This window comes from Scyliorhinus torazame, chromosome 14 (assembly GCF_047496885.1).
Source record: "Scyliorhinus torazame isolate Kashiwa2021f chromosome 14, sScyTor2.1, whole genome shotgun sequence".
NCBI classification, from domain to species: domain Eukaryota; kingdom Metazoa; phylum Chordata; class Chondrichthyes; order Carcharhiniformes; family Scyliorhinidae; genus Scyliorhinus; species Scyliorhinus torazame.
Window position 1 is genome coordinate 104,634,716 of NC_092720.1, and position 21,001 is coordinate 104,655,716.

Below are 21,001 nucleotides of genomic sequence, written 5' to 3' on the forward strand. Positions count from 1 at the left end.
TGTACAAGACAATTGTTTGAATAACATGTCCTAGTACCATTTAATCTGTAAATTCTTAATGATGTGATCAGACAAAAATATTCTGCATGTTTAAGGCAACATCTGCTCAGTCAGCTAGTATTTGATTTTCATCCGATTGAATTCCATGGAAATGAAAATCTAGGATCTTTCACCCAAAGTCATAATTACCCCCTTTATGTGCAAGCAGTTGTCTAAGAACATAGCCTTCGTATTTTTGTAATTTTAGAACTGTAACTTCAATTCTCGTCTTTTTGCACATCCCCCTATTTTAATTGCTCCAATGCGATGGCTGTACTTTCAGCTAGCTAGGCCCACTAGGGTCATTCTGAAATGTGCTCCCTACCTTTCTCTCGCTCTCTCGTTTCTCTCTCTATACCCCCACCCACCCTTTTAAGATGCTTCTTAAAACTTGTCCCTTTGATAAAGTTTACGGTCATCCATAAAACGCCATGGTTTACTACACTAATGGTACTGTTTTCCTCCCACATTCAGTACGCAAACTTTGAAGCAGGAAAAGATCAAATAAAATTCACTGTCTCACCCCTAGAGTTTAAGAATTCCTAATTGTGAATCATTTATCAAAAAGTGTTACTACTTTTAAAAAGCTGTTTGAAACTGAACCTACTTTTATCAAGTTAAAAATGTAGCGATGAACCTCTTAAGCATAATTTTTCCAGAATCAATTTTAGTTGAGCAGTGTGATGCACTAGCGATCATCAGTTTACAATTTCTTTATTTTGTTCGATAATCATTCTTGGGAAGTGACTTGGAACGTTTTACTATGTTGAAGGTGTTATTTAAGTGCAAGTTGTTGTTGTAACACCAAACCCTTTTTTAAAAAATTCCGTTGCTTCCCGCTTCTAACGGCACAAACTCCTCGGACACGGTTCCACTTTTGTTGATAGCTGGCCACTCATTAGTGAATCTTCAAAGCTATTCGACTATTATTAGCCACCATAACTGTGGTTGATACATAATCATGGCCACACGCATGCACGTTATGTAGCATGAATGATTTATTTTTCCCCTCCACCCCAGGCCAGGAGTGGCGATACTAATTGCTGCAACCCTTGATAAGAATACCTGACAGCACACTGAAAAGATCATACCTGACCTATATGACTTAACATAATGGAGATGCTAAATCCCATTTTTTACATAGTTATTATCTAAAATGAAATGATTTCTTACAACTACAATTAAAATTTTGAAATTTTTATAGAAATTCTGTTGGAGGATGGTCTTGGTATTGCTGATCCTGCAGAGAACATGGCATCTACTGCACTGGTCACCACCGTGCCTTCTATGAACCAGGAAAAGGAACCATACAGGAAACTTGGCCTCACCAAAGAAGTTTTAGCTGCTCATACACAAAAAGAAGAGCAGATATTCTTGAGCAAGTTCAAGGAGCTGAGAAAACTAAACACGTTTGAACCTTCTGGAAAATCGTATTTACAGGATCAGTGCAAAGGATGTTCAGGAGATTGTGGTAAGAGCCAGCAAACATGGCCTCCTTTCAGTGTTACTCCCTTCAGTGTTAAATGGCATAAGATCTGTAATTTGGTGTAGCAACTGAGAAGGAGAAGGATGAGAATGGTACTTTTGTATGCTAAAATTATGTATATTGTCAAATATAATATGCACCTATTTAAAAATCTGATTTGGGCACCTAATTGTGGGACTGGTTGCTGATTAGCATTATTCAGATTTGGTTGGAGGTGTTAAATCCAATATCTGCAGGTTTAGTGCTGATTTGAAGCAATCTTTGTTGAGCACTTCTGTGGACTCCACACACCAACTTCCATTGAAGATGTGGCGTGGGCTTGCTGACACACAGCAGCAGTTCCAGGATAGCTCGGGTGCTCAGGGCAGCACAGTTGCACAGTGGTTAGCACTGCTGGCTCACAGCGCCAGGGACCCGGATTCGATTCCGGCCTTGGGTAACTCCACTGTGTGTGGAGTTTGCACATGTCCTCCCATTCCTCTTTTAGACCAAGGGGACCCCTAGCAAGGTGTTGATAACTTGGGTACTCTCATTGTCCTGGTGAATCCTATAAGATATCCAATAAAGTGAAATTCTTTTGAAGTGAAATCCTCAGAATAATTGTTATAAAGGTCCTGCCAAAATGTCCGCAAAAGTCTTCTCCAAACCTCCAGCAGAAACTGATCAGTAAAGTTAATACACTATTTTAAGTAATTTTCTCCACTGTTTGGAAAAGGCACCAGGTCAAGCACTATCTGCCAAAATGCCATGCAATCTCCTTTAGTAAGTGCTGGCAGACAATTTAAATGGTCTCTCCTTAACGCTCTTCTGGGCAGCCAATCCTTCCACTCCATTATCAAGATCATGGGCTGGATTCTCCGGTCCCCTAGCCATGTGTATCACTGCCGCATGCCGTCTGCCGGCAGTGCGATTCTCTACTCCTGCCACTTGTCAATGGGATTTCCCATGAAAGCCACCCCACATGGCCAGGAAGCCCACTGTCGGGGGCGCGCTGCCGGTGGGAACAGAGAATCCCAATGGCTTGCACTAAATGTGGGCCATTGTTTCAGCTTAAGATCCCACTTTGGCCTCGTCAGCGCCTAATGTGTCCTGAGGATTCCAGTTTTTGCAATTGTATGAAAGACTTTGGCTAATTTTTATCAGAATCCCATCCTTTGTGAATAAAGGTTTTGATGAATAAATTGAACAACCCCAGTACACAAATTGAGAAACCAGTAAGAAAATACACTTGCGTTGAAATGCTTATTTAACGCAAGGTGACATGGAATACTAAATCATGTGGCTTGACAAGTTAGTTTCATTTTATTACAACATGCCAATATTGCTATGATGATTTATCTTCCAAAAGTTGCTGTAGTAAAATGCACATATATAATAGCTTTGAAGATGTCTCCATCTGCCGTCTCTGGCAACTATGAGGAATAATTGGTGGGATTTTCTGGTATTGTCTGCCGCAGGACCAGAAATTCCTGCCCAAAGTCAACGGAGCTTTTGCTGGCCCATCAGGACATCCCCTCCCACTCGTAATAATTCCCATGGCGACGCAACTGGAAATCCCCCCCCCCCCCCCCCCCCCCAAAAGAGTGAAATGGCATGTTACAGGATTAATGCTTCAGTTGTGCTATCAATATTTGAGTCATCTCTCTGCCCCATTTTAGTCACTTATTTTCAACAGTAAAAATGTTTTTGTTTTAATTTGAAGCGAGTTCTTGCAACTTTTCTGACTGTTTCATCTTACCACAGGCTCTCAAGGATTTAAAGCTGGATGGAATCATGCAGAACCGGTGTACAAAAAAGGCGGGAAGAATAAGAAGCTTAAATCAAAACGCATCAAGCAGCAAGAATTGTCTGACAGTACCGCATCTCGCACTAACCATCGTAAACTACCCTCCTGGCACCCATCTGCTGTCTCACAGAGTAGATATTCAGCTATACCATTTACAACAGTCATGCCACCCTATCAGCTGTCTGTATTTTCTGCACATGGAGGCATGCCTCCTGTCACTGACCCATCTCTGCACAACTTTGAAAATACTCAGGGTGTCCATTGCACCACTCAGCCTCCACCGTACTCCGCACCCCTTGTGACTCCTATGGTGGCTTTCGTGCTCCCTCATTACATGCTGCCTCAGATGACCGACGCTGTGCACCAGCCATTTTTTGCAGGTCAGCCCTCGTTCCCTTCGCAATCGGCCTTTTTGCCGCAAACTCCATTTTCTGCACAGACTTCATTCCAGTCTCAGCCGCAGTTTGCATCACAACATTATGGTCCAACAGCAGAAGGTGAGAAGGCACCTGCCCCAGAGTCTCGAGGTGCCCCATCGTGTTGCTGTACTCCACAATCAGGAGGACCACATGGCCCCACTTCCCCTCCGTTGTTCCAGTCTAGGTGCAGCTCACCTTTGCAGTTGAATCTGCTACAGTTGGAAGAAATGCCCAAATCATCCGAAGGAATTGCATTTGTTGGAATCGTAGGTGGAAGTGGATCGATGGCTGATGGAGGAGGGATGAGCAACAGTGCCAATGTTGCAAATGTGGACATTGTGGCAAAGGATGAAGCAGAATTGGTAAGTTGTTTACAGATGAAAAAGATATAAATTTTTTCCTTGTGAATTTTTTTTTAAAGGCAAAATGTCTTGTCGCTTTTTTCATTTTTATAGACATTGACTGTTTTGTAGTGTGGAGTTCAGAATTTCAGTGACTTGGAAAAATAGAAAGAACCAGAAGATTCTAATTCTTACCTCTTTCGGATTAGATTGGATGATTTTTGTCCTGGGGTTTTGGCGGGGGCGTGAATTGCGGCACGCCGGTCGGTGGCTGCTGGCAGCGGCCCCCCCCCCGCAGGTGATTCTCCAGCTCGCGATGGGCCAAGTGGCCACCCGTTTTCGGCGGATCCCGCCGGTGTAAATCACAACAGGTCCTTACCGGCAGGACCTAGCTCCACGGGCGGCCTGCAGAGCCTCGGGGGGGGGGGGGGGGGGGGGGGTTGCTGGGGATCTGGCCCCGAGGGGTGCCCCCACTGTGGCCGGGGCCCACCGATCGCGGGGCCTGTGCCATGGGGGCACTCTTTCCCTCCGCACCAACCTCCACCAAGGCCGGTGCGGAGAAGAACCACCCTGCGCATGCGCTGCGATGACGCCAGCACATGCTGACCCGCCAACTCGCGCCGGCCGGCAGAGGCTCTTCGCCGCCGGTTGCCGTGGCGCCAAGCCCTTCCCCGCCGGCTGGCGCAGCGCCAAACACTCCGGTGCCGACCTAGCCCCTGAAGGTGTGGAGGATTCTGCACCTTCGGGGCGGCTTGCCGCCGGAGTAGTTCACGCCACTCCTCGGCGCCGGAGTGGCCCGCCCTGCCGGTTCGCAGAGAATCCCGCCCAATATTCCTGGGGCGAGATTCTCCGACCCCCCCCAGCCGGGTTGGAGAATCGCCGGGGGCTGGCGTGAATCCCGCCCCCGCCGGTTGCCGAATTCTCCACCACCGGATATTCGGCGGGGGTGGGAATGGCGCCCCCACCCCCACGATTCTCCGGCCCGGATGGGCCGACGTCCCGCCGCTAGAAATGCCTGTCCCGCCGGCGTAGATTAAACCACCTACCTTACCGGCGGGACAAGGCGGCGCGGGCGAGCTCCGGGTCCTGGGGGGGGGGGGCGCGGGGTGATCTGGCCCCGGGGGGTGCCCCCCACTGTGGCCTGGCCCGCGGGCAGGCCTGTGCCGTGGGGGCACTCTTTCCCTTCCGCCTCCGCCACGGTCTCCACCATGGCGGAGGCGGAAGGGACTCCCTCCACTGCGCGTGCGTGGGAATGCCGTCAGCGTCCTCTGACGCTCCCGCGCATGCACCGCCCGGAGATGTCATTTCCGTGCCAGCTGGCGGGGCACCAAAGGCCTTTTCCGCCAGCTGGCGGGGCGGAAATTTGTCAGGCACGGGCCTAGCCCCTTAAGGTTGGGGCTCGGCCCCCAAAGATGTGGAGCATTCCGCACCTTTGGGGCGGCGCGATGCCCGACTGATTTGCACCTTTTTGGGCGCCAGTCGGCGGACATCGCACCGTTTCCGGAGAATTTTGCACCTGAAGTGTGTGAGCAAAGGGAAATACATTTTGATTCCGCAACTGCATCTAGATCCAAGATAGCAGCAGCATTAACCCTGTATGCTAGAAGTGGATACAAGGGACAAGGTTCTCTGGCCTCTCCGCGGCATGTTTCTCGTGGTGGGAGGTGGTCGACCGGCTGCAGGGTCTTCTGGTCCCGCCGCTGTCGGTGGAATTTCCCATTGAATCCACCCCACGCAGCCGGGAATCCCGAGGCAGGGGTGCACCGTTGGCAGGTGAACAGCCCAAAATCGGGTCCAAGAGCTGAATGCATCTAAGCATTTTCCACATGTTAGGCCTTGTCCAAAAGCTTTTCTCTTATTTTTATTTTTTCTCTGCCTCCAAATCCCTACACCATTTTTGATGAGTGGACAAAGCCTAGGTCGCTACTCCCATAGCCTTGTGTTTCAGGAGAGTTACTTGCAAGATGGCAAAGCCCAATTGCAGAGTTTACAGAGAATGTAATCGTATCCATGTCTGACCATTAGCATGCTGGTTTAGCACAGGGCTAAATCGCTGGCTTTGAAAGCAAACCAAGGCAGGCCAGCAGCACGGTTCAATTCCCGTACCAGCCTCCCCGAACAGGCGCCGGAATGTGGATACTAGGGGCTTTTCACAGTAACTTCATTTGAAGCCTACTTGTGACAATAAGCGATTTTCATTTCATGTTGGTTCACGAATACTGTACAATACTGCCTCATTCAATGCAAAACATCTGTTGAATGCACTGTTCATTTCAGCGGTTGTAATTCATAAAATGAATGGCTGCCAGTCAGCTGAATTGATCTGTTTTTTTTTAAAGACTGTGTCACCTGCCGAAGCCCAGAACAGTGATGCTCACTCCACTTCCACTGACCTATTAGATCTGCTACTTCAGGATTCTCTATCTGGCTCAGCAGGCTCAGGGAGTGCCAGATCAACAGCCTCGGGCTCTTCAGGCTCTCCATCTAATGGGTGTGGAATGTCAGGAACTGACACAGGTAACTTTGTCTGAATAATCATTTCTACTCTAGCAGAGCTTTGACAACCCGCAATGTTTTATCAGAGATTTTAAAATGGCCACAAACGGGAAGTACTGCAAAATACTTGGGACGTCCTGAGCTCGTCAGTGCAGGAAGAAATCAGGGCGCCATTTTTTAAATAACCCCCCCAATCTCTCTGGGAAGGGGGGGGGACTGTGGGTCCTCGAGCCCCCTTCCTCACTCACCCCACCTCCTATATGGGCAGGGTGCACACTGGCAGTGCCAGGGCGGCACTTCCGAGAGTGTGCATGTGGCTGTGGAAGTGCCAGGGCACCCTGTCCATAGCCCAATCATCCTGGACCTCCGATGGCCTGGGAGACTCCCCCTGTACCGTTAGACCTGCTCCATGTTTGTGTGGACTATTGCTAAAATGACACCATGGCGAGGTCTCTCTGGTGCGGCCGTTCGATCCCAGGCCTCTGGGCATCGGGTGCCGACATATTTAAGTGAGCCTAACTGCCCCTTAAATATGTAAATCTAGATTGCGCCCAGTAGGGCAAGATCCAGATCACAACATCTCACGAGACCTAACTTGCGAGACATTCCGAGCTTCCCAAGTTTCACGAGAGGCCTCTCGCGAGATTTAACAGCCTTGATGCGCCGTCAGGCTTGATGAGGCTGTTTAATCGTGCCTTACATTTCTAATTTTTCCCAGTTTTGATGAAGGTTCCTCTTTCCACAGATGTTGGCTGACACGCTTGATAGTTCCAACGTTTTCTGTTTTCAATTGGACTCCCAGCCTCCACAGTATTTTGCTTTTGTATTAAAGTTTTATGGAACTTGTCTTTATTTGATGAAATAGAATAAACTCCATTTCGGCAAATTGCATATTCCTGTGGAAGGAGCAAGCCTGATCAACAGTAACCCTTTATTAGTTCCATGTCTCGCCTCTAACCATTTTCCTCCACTAAATAGCTTTGTTTTTTTTAATCATTATTAGGAAGCAGCCATCTAAGCAACACCAGCAAGTATTTTGGAAGCATTGACTCCTCAGAAAATGACCACAAGTCAAAACTAAGAAAAGCCAAGAAGATTGATCACTTCACCAACTGTGTACTGAAGGACCCAGTCTGGTTATCAATGGCAAATACAGATGAGAGAACCATGATGACCTACCAACTTCCATCAAGGTGAGTGCGAACAATCCATAAGGAGATCTTGTGGAGTGGTTGAAGCTCTCTTTTCAACAGTGTGCTTGGCACAAACTGCAATTGTGCTGAAAATGTTATGGAGATGCTTATTTTGCTTAATTTTCACTTGACCTTTATGTTGCCCATCATGTTGTCAGTGTCACTGCATCTTGTGATTTTAATTCCATTTGAACACAGCTTTGTGACTGACATTTTCTATCTAAATTCCTTGCTGTTCGGCACAGTAGCACAGTGGTTAGCACTGTTGCTTCACAGCGCCAGGGTCCCAGGTTCGATTCCTGCATGGGTCACTCTGTGCAGAGTCTGCACGTTCTCCCTGTGACTGCGTGGGTTTCCTCCGGGTGCTCCGGTTTCCTCCCACAAGTCCCAAAAGACGTGCTGTTAGGTGAATTGGACATTCTGAATTCTCCCTCTGTGTACCCGAACAGGCGACGGAGTGTGGTGACTAGGGGCTTTTCACAGTAACTTCATTGCGGTGTTAATGTAAGCCTACTTGTGACAATAATAAAGATTATATTATTATTATCTGCAAGTCTATCCAATTGACCCCGATATACATCAACGGTGGGTTCTGTGCCACACTTAATTAATGATGATAAATTTGAAAAGGTTCTATTTATTTGCTAATGAGCTGCCTCTGACTTGTAGTTTTGAAGCATAACTTTGTTAGAAGCGATGGCATGGGTAGGAGCGGCATGGTGGTGCAGTGGTTAGCACTGCTGCCTCACAGTGCCGAGGACCCAGGGTTGATCCTGGTTCCAGGTCACTGTCCGTGTGGAGTTTGCACATTCACCCCATGTCTGTGTGGGTCTCACCCCCACAGCCCAAAGATGTGCAGGGTAGATGGATTAACCATGCTAGAATTGCCTCTTAATTGGAAAAATAAAAAAAGAGATTGCATGGATAAATAGATAACCTTTTTATAACCTTTTATGTTGTCAACCATTTTGTTAACAATAATCTTAGTGAATGATTCCTGCCTCCTTCCTATACCCTGTAAAAAGTGAATATTTTGTTTGAACAGTGCATTTTTCCACTAGAGATGGAAGGGCTGATATAGTCTGTGTAAGGTCAAATCAGGTGACCAAAAGCTGCTTTCCCCTTTTGAGGGGGAAAGCTGTCTGGTGGTGATTTAACCTGAGGATTACCAAACCTCAAGTGAGGGGCGAGATTGAAAATAACCTCAGCCGGTATGGGAATTGAACCCGCACTGCTGGCCTTGCTCTGCATCACAAACCAGCCGTCCAGCCAATTGAGCTAAACTAATTCACCTACCCTGCACATTCTTTTGGGTTGTGGGGGTGAGACTCACGCAGACACTGGGGGAAGAATATAGTTACTTTCATACTTTTTTTAAAGTGCTTAGTGCATATTACAACCTTGAGGCAGCTGTCCTGCAGATTTTAGGGTTTTATCAGTTGCTGAATGTTTTAGTTATGTGATAAGCAGCTGGGACTTATTCCCCACTTTTATATTTCTAACATTTCAGTAACTCACTGCTGTTGCATAAAAGTGGCATGATGGAATTTATATTTAGAGTTGTAAAATTGCGCAGATAGTCTAATTGTAATGCCCCTGATGGTAGGATGAAGTTGTATAAAATTTATAAGATAATAGCTGTGAAATTGAGCAGACCCAAAAACTGGCTCTGAGATCATGTTTGGAGATTTCCCTATGCCAAATGCTGCCAATGCTAGCAACATGCCAAGTTTGTGCTGCCTGCTAATTTAAAACAATTATAGGGTACAGCCACTCAACACTGTGCTTAAAAGGTAGGTGTATTGTGGGTGGGGAAAGCAATGGAAGTTGTAAGTGATTTTGGTGTAGGAAACAATAATAATACAACATGGCAAGTGTTGGCTGTAAGATTATGGGTTAGGAAAATCCCACACATTGCCTATCCACAGATAACCAGGAAACTCCAGTCTTTGCCTGGAGTCTTGAGCCTTGAGGACTGAACGCAGTGCTAGAAAAAGCTCAGTGACCTCGTAGAAGTGATCAAGGGCAGTGAACCTATTTTCAAATGCTATATCTAACTGACTGCACAGTTAATCTAAACACTGCTCAATGCACCACAGCCCCATAACTGACCTACCAATGATCTCTATCAATCACAACTCCTACATAATGCTCATAACTTCACCTCACCCTCACACACTGCTGCAAACCTCAGACCTGGAAACAACTTGCATACACTGTCAGCTTTTCAACCATTGCAGGCACATACCCAAATATACTGCACTGCATTTACTGACACGTTTCCCTATGCCTGGGACAAGGTATCACACACAGCTGGAGGCAGTAGGTTCTAACCGGTATGGGACAGGCATGCCTGCATGTCTTCCTCCTGCCGGAGGAGGTGCTCATCGGTGTGGTCAGTGGTCGACCGAAACCATTAAAGATAATGGTATCCTCATGCCTAACTTACCTTCCCACAACCAATCCCCCTTGTGCCGCAATCTTTCCTAAGTTACAGGCAGTAGATTTTGTAAGCATGTACCCCTTGCTTACTCCCCGCCCCTCGCCACAGCCCTACCCTTGTGCCTTTCTTCTTTCAGTAAGAAGTCTTACAACACCAGGTTAAAGTCCAACAGGTTTGTTTCAAACACTAGCTTTCGGAGCACTGCTCCTTTCAGATACACAATTACTGAAACCTGGGCGGGTAAGGAGCGACAAAGAAGAAACACTGTCACTTGCTCACCAGTCTTAAGAGAGGGCATGAGTTGGAGGGACTGTCCCCAAATTGTCAGCACTGGCATCAGATCAGCGTTAAGACACTGGTTGATATCACGATCTGTCTACTCTCCCGTGGTGCGAGTGTGTTAATACCCTCGCCAAAATGGTGTCTGGCTCAAACCAGTAGTGTGCATGCACCATAGGTGCCAGTGGAGGCTAAACAACACGTGAAGTGCTGAGAAAATGGTGGCTGTGGAGCCAGGTTTCGCAGTCTTTTAAGTTTAACTAGTTGCTTTAGATAAAAAATAAATGGAAAAATATTACATCAAAGTGGCTTGGCTGAGTTGAGATATGCTTACAGAGTAGGTTTTAATTTTACAAACCTGTTAGCATTATGAGCATATGAAAATTTATTTGTTCCTCTTTTTATTGAGTGCTAACAAGTATTTCAAATGGATTGTGCTTTCATTAGAATGACTTTAGTTATAAATTGACAGGTGAAGCATCACTTGTGAGGATTGAACAAAGAAATTTCAGTGCTGAAGTATATTGTTTTTTTCCTCCTGTTGACATATGGTATTTTGTAATGGTCACCTTGTTCAGAGACTGTTATTTATATGTTAAGCATAATTATCACTGACGGGGTTTGCTTTTGGCGTTTTGTGATGCAATTTTATCTACAAGGGCTGTGCAATCAGCATGCTGATCATAATTGTTACAATTTAGGGACATTGAAACAATTCTAAAGGAGGACAGAGAGAAGCTGAAAATGATGCAGAGAAACCAACCCAAATTTACAGAGGACCAAAAGAAAGAGCTTTCTGAAGTCTTTCCCTGGTTTAAGACAAATATGCTACCAAAGACCATCGATATCACAGTAAGTATTTGTTTTCAAAATTTCCTTCAGTCATGGGAAGTAGGATCTGTGGAGAGAGAGAGAGAAATAGAGCTAATTAACCTTTCTTAAGAACATAGGAATAAGCAGGAGTAGGCCACATGGCCCATCAAGCCTGTTCCGCCATTCAGTATAATCATGCATAATCTTGGGTTTCCAAAGGGAGGCAATGATCTGGTGGGATTGTCCCTGGACTAATAATCCAGAGACCTGGGGTAATGCTCTGGGGACTCTGGTTCGAAACCCACCATGGCAGATGTTGAAATTTGAATTCAATAAATAAAGAACTCTGGAATTAAAAAATCTAATAGTGACCAAGAAACCATTAGCGATTGTGCAAAAATAAAGAACCCAGCTGCTTCACTAATATCGTTTAGGGAAGGAAATCTGCTATCCTTACTTGGTCTGGCCTACATGTGACTCAGATAATAATGATAATGATTGCTTATTGTCACAAGTAGGTTTCAATGAAGTTACTGTGAAAAGCCCCTGGTCGCCACATTCCGGCACCTGTTCGGGGAGGCCGGCACGGGAATTGAACCCGCTCTGCTGGCATTGTTCTGCATTACAAGCCAGCTGTTTAGCCCACTGTGCTAAACCAACCCCATCCACAGTAATGTGGTTGACTCTTAACTGCCCTCTGAAATGTCCGAGCACCCCATTCAATTCGAGGGCAGTTGGGGATGGGCAATAAATGCTGGCCGAACCAGTGATGCCCTCATCCCATGAACACATTTTTTAAAAACTTAATTTTACCACTCGCCCCTCCTTTCCTTTAATTTCCTGCGAGGCCAAATATCTGTCTGTCTCAACCTTTAAATGATTCGTTTTTGAACTGAATCTGATCTTGGTGTCTGGGAACATTTTCTTTGGTTCCTGATTATGGAATTGATTTGGGCTTTAGTCAGAAACTGGCAGATCTCTAGTTTATTAAATTCAGCAAGCGTGTTCTCTCTGAAGAATTAAAAATGTGAAAAGACCGGAAAAAATTAAATCAAGAAGACTTTAAAAGAATTTACTTGTAATTTTCATTCCAAAATATGATTTTGGTTGGCAGTGGGGGTTTTAAGAAATGGAATTGCTTAAATCTGATTTGTTCATTCATTTGGATTCTAACTCTTGTTAATTTAGGAGTTGGTTTGCTGGGAGAAAAATGAGTCCCAAAGCAACTCGACAACATTTGACGCAGAAATCCATAATCTAGAATTGAATGGATTGATTGACCAGAGCCACAATGTTGGCTACCAGCCCTTGAACTTTGCAACCGAAGAGCAAAAACATGCAGAAATAGCAACCAATAGTCTGGAAACAGCAACAAGCACATTTGGAAACTCTGCAAGCTGAAAGTTGTTTTAGACTTTGCAAAAGGACATCTGCTGAATAGGTATGAATGCACAAAACTCCTTTTTGGGAGTTTCAAGAAATTGCATCTCACCTGAAATGAGCTGAAGAAGTTGAAGAAAAGTGCAAGATTTTATAGAACTTTTTTTAAACGGAGGGATTTCATGACATATATTGTGTTGCTTCAAATTGAATTATTTCTGAATGTAATTTCAGTTTTTACTATATGTTCATGGAGTCCGTGTTATTGTATGACAAATCTATGTTTATTGTAAATGAGACACTGTTTCTGAATGTGTCTAGTTTTTTGTTCTAATCATAAAACTATTTTGACAGTCAATTGTTTATGTATTAATTTCACCCATATAGATAAATATCCTTGTGGAGTTTTGTAATCCCTTTTATAAAATATGCTATCCAATTATATTAATTTTGTAGTTGGATGGACCTAAAGTCAAATGTTCCACTGGTTGGAAAGGTACACTGAGATGAGACAATATGTAGAGCAGAAGGCATTTGGAGAAGTATAATTACAGCGACACACCAACTCTGAACCAAAGAAATAAACAGTGGACCCAAGAAAGGCTAAAGTAAACCAAAATGAAACTTGTAGATCATTTGGCCCATCTTAAAAACTCATAGAACAAGGAACAATCCATTGCTTTATTAGATTCCCTCCTAAATATTGTGTTCTAGCTATTATTAGGGGCAGCACGGTAGCATTGTGGTTAGCACAATTGCTTCACAGCTCCAGGGTCCCAGGTTCGATTCTGGCTCGGGTCACTGTCTGTGCGGAGTCTGCACATCCTCCCCGTGTGTGCGTGGGTTTCCTCCGGGTGCTCCGGTTTCCTCCCACAGTCCAAAGATGTGCAGGTTAGGTGGATTGGCCATGATAAATTGCCCTTAGTGTCCAAAATTGCCCTTAGTGTTGAGTGGGGTTACTGGGTTATGGGTATAGGGTGGAGGTGTTGACCTTGGGTAGGGTGCTCTTTCCAAGAGCCGGTGCAGACTTGATGGGCCGAATGGCCTCCTTCTGCGCTGTAAGTTATATCATATATTGTGAAAGAAGTATAGTCATGTAACAGTTGTGTATTTGAGACAGTGTGATTAGGACTTAACTCTGCACAGCTTCACATCACAAGATATAGTCAATATAAACCTTTTAGTTTAGGTTTTTAATGTCCTGTTTTCATAAAACATCCTAATTGTCAGCTTTCCTTATGGAAATTAAAACTTCATGCATAACTTGTCCATGAATGCTGGGTATTTTAAAAATTATCTCAATAGCATTGTGATGTGAAATGTAATAATTTAATAAAATTGTGTTCCAGAATTTACCTTATTTTGACATTGGGTAGCACAATTAAGATATTAGATGTTAATTTATACACCTCTGTCTGGGGTTTCCAGGGGCAGCACGGTAGCATTGTGGATGCACAATTGCTTCACAGCTCCAGGATCCCAGGTTCAATTCCGGTTTGGGTCACTGTCTGTGCGGAGTCTGCATATCCTCCCCGTGTGTGTGTGTGTGGGTTTCCTCCGGGTGCTCCGGTTTCCTCCCACAGTCCAAAGTTGTGCAGGTTAGGTGGATTGGCCATGATAAATTGCCCTTCGTGTCCAAAATTTCCCTTAGTGTTGGGTGGGGTTACTGGGTTATGGGGATAGGGTGGGGGGTGCTCTTTCCAAGAGCCAGTGCAGACTCGATGGGCCGAATGGCCTCCTTCTGCACTGTAAATTCTATGATTAAAAAAGAATGAAGATATAAGAAAGGAATTCCAGAAACTCATTGATCTGTAGGATTGCTAGTGTCCAATAAAACCAGAAGTTTCACTGTAGTGTGTCTCTTGGTCACACACCCAAAGCGCAGGCATATGAATTATGCTCTGCAGTATTTCTATTGGCTGCTGTGCTCCTACTCTTGGCCAGTTTGCTGCCTTCTCCTTTACTCTCATGAGAAGGTTTGCCCATTATTTTCAGTGGCCCCACAGACAAATATTGGTGCACTTGTGATGCAGAAGGTGGGAACAAAGAAAAGTACATTACAGGAACAGGCCCTTCGGCTCTCCAAGCCTGCGCTAACCATGCTGCCTGTCTAACCTAAAATTCAGGGGTCCATATCCCTCTATTCCCATCCTATTCATGTATTTGGCAAGACGCCCCTTAAATGTCACTATCGTACCGGGTTCCACCACCTCCGGCAGCGAGTTCCAGGCACCCACTACCCTCTGTGTATAGAAACGTTCCTCGCACATCTCCTCTAAACTTTGCTCATCACACCTTAAACCTATGTCCCCTAGTAATTGACTCTTTCACCCTGGGAAAAGCTTCTGATTATCCACCCTGCCCATGCCCCTCATAATTTTGTAGACTTCTATCAGGTCGCCCCTCAACCTCCGTCGCTCCAGTGAGAAAAGACCGAGTTTATCCAACCTCTCCTCACAGCTAATGCCCTCCATACCGGCAACATCCTGGTAAACCTCTTCTATACTCTCTCCAAGGCCTCCATATCCTTCTGGTAGTGTGGCGACCAGAATTGAACAATATATTCCAGTGTGGCCTATCTAAGGTTATTTATCTAAGATGCAGTAAGACTGCCAATTTTTATAATCTATGCCCCAGCCAATTAAGGCAGGTATGCCTTGACTATCTTCCCCACCTGCTTTGGCACTATTGGTGACCTGTAAACCGGTACCCCCAGACCTGCCTGTCAATACTCTTAAGGATTCTGCCATTTACTGTATGTTTCCCACTTCTATTAGACTTCCAGAATGCATTACGTCACATTTGTCCCAATTAAACTCCCATCTGCCATCTCTCAGCACAAGTCTCCAACCGTTCTATATCCTGCTGTATCACCGGACAGTCCTCATCACTATCTGCAATTCCACCAACCTTTTGTGTCGTCCGCAAACTTATTAATCAGACCAGTTACATTTTGTTCCAGACCAGTTACATTTTCCTCCAAATCATTTATATATACTACAAACAGTAAAGGTGACAGCAGTGATCCCTGCGCAACACCACTAGTCAAAGCCCTCTATTCAGAAAAGCACCCTTCCACTGCTACCCTCTGTCCTCTATGACGGAGCCATTTCTGTATCTGCCTTGCCAGCTCACCTCTGATCCCATGTGACTTCACCTCCTGTAACAGTCTGCCATGAGGAAAAGAATGTGATCCTGCAAAGTGGTTTTCAAAGACTTCGACAAAGCAGAATTCACCAGTTTAAAAAATAGCTTGCTTCATAACAAATGTGCCTCATCTCAGCTCTGGCTCTAAACTCTACATGAATATGCCAAAGTAAAGAAAATGTGGAAATGTATATATTTTTTCCCCCTTCCTCATAGGCACCATATATAGATGAGAGAGGTAAGCGTGCTACATATAATGAAAGAGCATATTATGCAGTACATCTAATATTAGAGAACATTTTGTTATGTGCCAGTGTTTAGAAAACTCCAAAGTATATTATGGAGTTCACCTGACCTATAACTGTTGAATTTGGCTGGGATGAACACAATAATACCTGTCTTTCAGATATTATTCAACGGACTTCTTAAGCACTTTTAATCTAAAAACCAAGCTTTATTCTAAGAATTTAGTTAACATTTGTATACACACACAGTGTAGCCATCTGGGATGGCCACTTACAAAATAAACATGGATACTTGCAAAGACTCGAGGGAAATATGGCCAGTACAGGATTCAGGCAAACTCAGAGCCTAAATGTATATTTACTAACAGAGAACCAGACAGTATCGAAACCCCTAGCCGATTTGCATTCTAATGACCCATTTCCCCAGGACAAAGGACTGGTACTCGGGTATCAGATACAATTCCAGACACATTGGCGCCACACCCTTCACCCAGGAAGCCCAAACAGCCGAGGTCAACAACCGCTCAGGACACGCCCAGCCATCAAGGTACCTGCCCCTTTAGTAGCTCAAATTGAAGGCAGTAATCCAAGCCAGACGAATTATTGGGTCCAAAGCTAAGGACCGCCCAAAAGAGTGCGAAACCCCAAAGGATAAAGAGAGACACTCATGTGTTTGATCTCTTTTGGCCCTGGCACACCGGCATTCTTCGGCCCGGCCTATACCTGAAGCCTATTGCAGCACCACGACCAGAAGCAAGTTCAAGATCATCGATCGCTACCAGACAGATGAGGCCAGCAGAAACAAAGTTACTTCTCCAGACCCAGCCACTACAGATCCGAACAAAGGCCTTGTTCCTCTGCCAAAGCCGGGTGCCTGAAAGTTAAGTGTAGGTTGTTGTAGTGTTTGGTGTAATTTAGCTTGGAGTGTTTTTATGTTGCATGTATGAGTTAATCTTGTGTGTAAATAAACTATTATTGAACTTGAACTAACTGACTGGTTGTTGGGCCTTTGATCAATATCCGGTTGAACCTTGTGGTGGTATCATCTGATACCTGGCGACTCTGAAAAGCAATACCACTCAATATTAAAAGGGGCAACCTTATTGACGTCTCTGGCACAAATTGGCAACAGTTATTGGCGACTCCAGTGGGATTCGACCTAGAAGTGATTTTGTCACTCAGAGAACCTACAAAACGTTGAATTAGAAACCCAATTCAAAAAGTGAAAGAAACCACAAGTGTAAGACCCGTATTGATCAAACCTCCAAGATTCGGAAGTGTGTAATTTGCATGCGTACTATCAGGGATATACGGTAAACTCGTTAGATTTTGTTGCCTAAAACTATCTGGGTTTTGTGAACCGGAAAATAGCTTGGGCCATACCCGCTGTTTGCATCGCCACCCTATTGCCCCCCTGTCCCAAATTTAGGATACAGAAAAGAGATACCAGTAGAAATGGCAGTAAAGGCAATGGAACGCCTTGTGAACCCACAGGAATCCGAGGTCGCAGCGACCAGTAGAGCAGAGCAGTGTCCCATATGGGAAGAGGAACTAAGGAAATACTTAAAGGGGAAAGGATGGCCCCTTTGGTCTGAGTTTTGTTCAAATGAAGAGTCAGGTCCTGGTAGTATAGGACAAACTTGGTGGGACAACCTAACCAAAATATACAAGAAGAGTTTAGGGAAAGTTCGTAAGCCGATGACAATCGTGTCCTGTCTGGCACAATTGCGAAGCACACAGGAGGTTGTGAGGATGCTCCGCAGACAGCTTGTAGAGAAAGAGGAGAAGAGTGAGGGAAATGTTAGCAAGTGTGAAAAAGTTAATGAGCAACTCCAAGAGCAGCTAGCAGCAAAAGACAAGGAAATGGCTGATGTCAAACGGGCACACCAATCTTGTTTAGTCCACCGAAGCAGCTTTCAGACACAATACGATAAGGCCTACCAGGATACACAACGTGCAGTCTTGGTAAGAGAAGAGACGGAACAACAAGTAGAACAGTTAAAGAAGCAATGCGCAGATTTGAAGGCAGCTTTACGAGCACTCCACAGTGCCACAAGGGAACAAAGGCAGAGTTCAGCAGACCACGCCAAATGCAGGCAGCAAATTTCAAGGTTACAGTCACTGTTCTCAGTGCAAAATGGTTTCAGAGACACCTTTGGACCAAATTTAGACCAGGAAGGTGACCCCAATTGGCAAGAACTCAATGAAACTGCCTATAGGTATATAGAAAATACCGAAAATCACAATAGAGCCCCCCAGTCCCTGAAAAGGAAAGCACCCGCAACACCGACTGCACAGGCAGCACACAACCCCATGAATCCAGTCACCACACAGCACAAGTCACCGATTTGACGACAAACCCGATTTTGTGTACACCACCCAATTATCCATCACACAATTGTGAGATGCCTGCGCCAAAATTGAACCATTCCAACCCACAGCCACCCACACCATTTCTTTGAGCGAGTAAGACAACAGACAGTTATGTACGGTCTGGACGAACCGGAGGAAGTGAAACTTATAGTGATGAGCCTTGACCCATCCGTTAGTTCAGCACTACCCGATCCACAGAATGTAGGAGGAGGAAGCCTCCAGGAGATGAAGGCAGCTATTTTAGATGCAATTGATTATAACAGAGGAAATCCCGTAGAAGGTCTAAATCGCTGCAGACAAAAGAAGGAAGCATACGCAGGACGCCTTTGGATACACTTGAAAGCGGTATTTGGAGATTTAGTCCGCGCACACTTAAATGTCGAAAACACAACCAAATGGACCCGTATTTTAGTCTCCCACGCCACAGAAGCAGATCAAAAAGCCTCTGCGAATTATGACCCCTCAGACGCCACACATAACAAAGTGTGGGTTCTGAAGAGACTCTCTAGAGCTTGGGAACCAACCCTATATAAAAAGGCAGAGCAGGAGAAGGTAGAAGCAAACATGAATCCAATAAGGACACATCAGGAGCCCGCATGGGTAAACAAAGATAGACATGATGGACTGCACCCCAGAGCACAGGCACCACGAGGATGCTATAATTGTGGACACATGGGACATTATGCCCGCGAATGCAATGCCCCCCGAACCAGCAACGGAATCAGCAAGCAAACGCCCCACATAGGAACAATGCCAGGCCTATACAAAGTATTAGCGCTCGCCCAGACAATTCTGCCATAAGTAGCACATGACGGTGTTCGGACTCCCCAACTTGGGTTTGTGACAAACTCTGGGACAAGTCAGCTAGACCAGTAGTCACAGGCACAGTCCAGGGACACCCCGTAGAGTTCCTTTGGGACACAGGAGGGTCCCGCAACACTTTATACTCCTCCACAATGTTTCAGTGAGAAAAATGGCCCACTACAGACACTATCACTCTTAGCGGATTTCCATGACATATCCAGCAGGGATATATTATGGCCTCCGTAGATATTCAAATCAGAAACATTAACACCAAGCACCCCGTTGTAATAGTAGATATGGCCCGAACAGCAAAACACATTTTAGGAATCGACTCCATGAGTTCACAGAACCTTTCCTTTGACCCCGTGATTAAGTATGTTTGGAAAATGGCAAGAACAGCGAGAGCCCCCGCCACGCTCACAGTAGGAGACTACTGTAGCCACTTAAAATGGCTAACTCCCGATTTAAAATGGCGAATGGCAAAGGCTGATGGGAAAGTCAGCCAACAGGACACAAACGAGCAGCTGCAGGTTGTGTATTTACCTCTGGAAAGGCCAGACAAGATCGATACCAGCAACCATCAGCATAACAAAACACCAGCAATCTGCATACTAATGAGCAATCCCCGGGAACAATGAGCAACATTTAGACACATAAAGCAAAACCAGACTCTTCGGCGCCAGCAGAAGCCTACACAAAAGGAGGTGAACAACCACCTCAGGACCGCCCATCGCTCCAGCATTGGAGAAAATCGAATCAAGTGATTGGGACGAAGTCCAATCACTTGGAACCAGGTACAGGGTCCACCCCGAAAGGCGGGAAGCCCCTGGGGACTATAAGAATTAAGCCCAAGTTCAAATAGTTCTTCTTGACCGGGTCACTCAGCAACACGAACCAACCCTTGACAATGACCGGTTCAGCCGCCACCGATATCCAGTAAGTCTTACTTCAACGCTCGCTAAGAGATAGGCGCTCTTGGCTACCAATCTGTACCAACTTCGAATCCCGCAGGCTCAGAACCCGAACGAAAGGCCATTTGTTTCCCTGACCTGGTGGGCCAGTTCCAAGTTAAGTATTGGCCTGTTAGCTGTAGAAGTAGCTTAGACGTAGAATTTATGCATGAGTAGTGATTACTGTGTATAATAAATGTACTTTGATTTAAATCTTACTAAGCGGTGTATTGGATTATTGATCATGACTCGGACTTGAACCAAGTGGCGGTATCATAAAGATACCTGACGACTCAAGAGCAAAGGTGGTAAAATGGCGCAATTAAACTAAGGCAAAAGTTAGCAACATTATTTGGCGACATCCTGACGGGACCCGATCTAGAAGGGGAAAACCACTCCGGGAGAACCCAAGAATTTGAATTAGAGATCCAATTGGAAACCAAAAACCACAAGTGTTCAAGCAGTTCTGATCAATACTCATAATTCGGAAGTGCGTGTATGCATGCGTAACTAACAGAGCGATAAGGTAAAACTGATAGATTTTTTGTTGCGACAAAACTGTCGGAAGTTTGTATTTCGGAAAGTAGCGAAAGCCGTACCCGTATTTACAGCACCGCCTTAATACCCCTGTCCCAAATTTCAAGAGCAGCATTCGGATTAATACCCCTGTCCCAAAATTTGAAGAGCAGCATTCGGATAGGAAAGATGGCCATGCAGGCAATGCAGCGCCTAATGAACCCAGAGGAATTTGCGGTCGCAGCGACCAGCAGCAGTAGAGTGGGGCAATGTCCCATTTGGGAGGAAGAG

At 45.3% G+C, this 21,001-nt stretch overlaps 1 protein-coding gene across 2 annotated transcripts in view; it reads left to right on the forward strand.

Annotated features, from left to right (window-relative positions):
* per2 (period circadian clock 2) overlaps positions 1-13,033 on the forward strand; it is a 42,993-nt gene extending 29,960 nt beyond the window's left edge. For both annotated transcript variants that reach the window (XM_072474578.1, XM_072474579.1), the window contains 6 exons: positions 1,244-1,510; positions 3,269-4,092; positions 6,411-6,588; positions 7,571-7,760; positions 11,184-11,334; positions 12,484-13,033. In XM_072474578.1, the coding sequence (XP_072330679.1) occupies positions 1,244-1,510; positions 3,269-4,092; positions 6,411-6,588; positions 7,571-7,760; positions 11,184-11,334; positions 12,484-12,696 (1,823 nt within the window). In that variant the 3' untranslated portion in view covers positions 12,697-13,033. The remainder of the gene's footprint in view (positions 1-1,243; positions 1,511-3,268; positions 4,093-6,410; positions 6,589-7,570; positions 7,761-11,183; positions 11,335-12,483) is intronic.
* Positions 13,034-21,001: the final 7,968 nt, after the last annotated feature.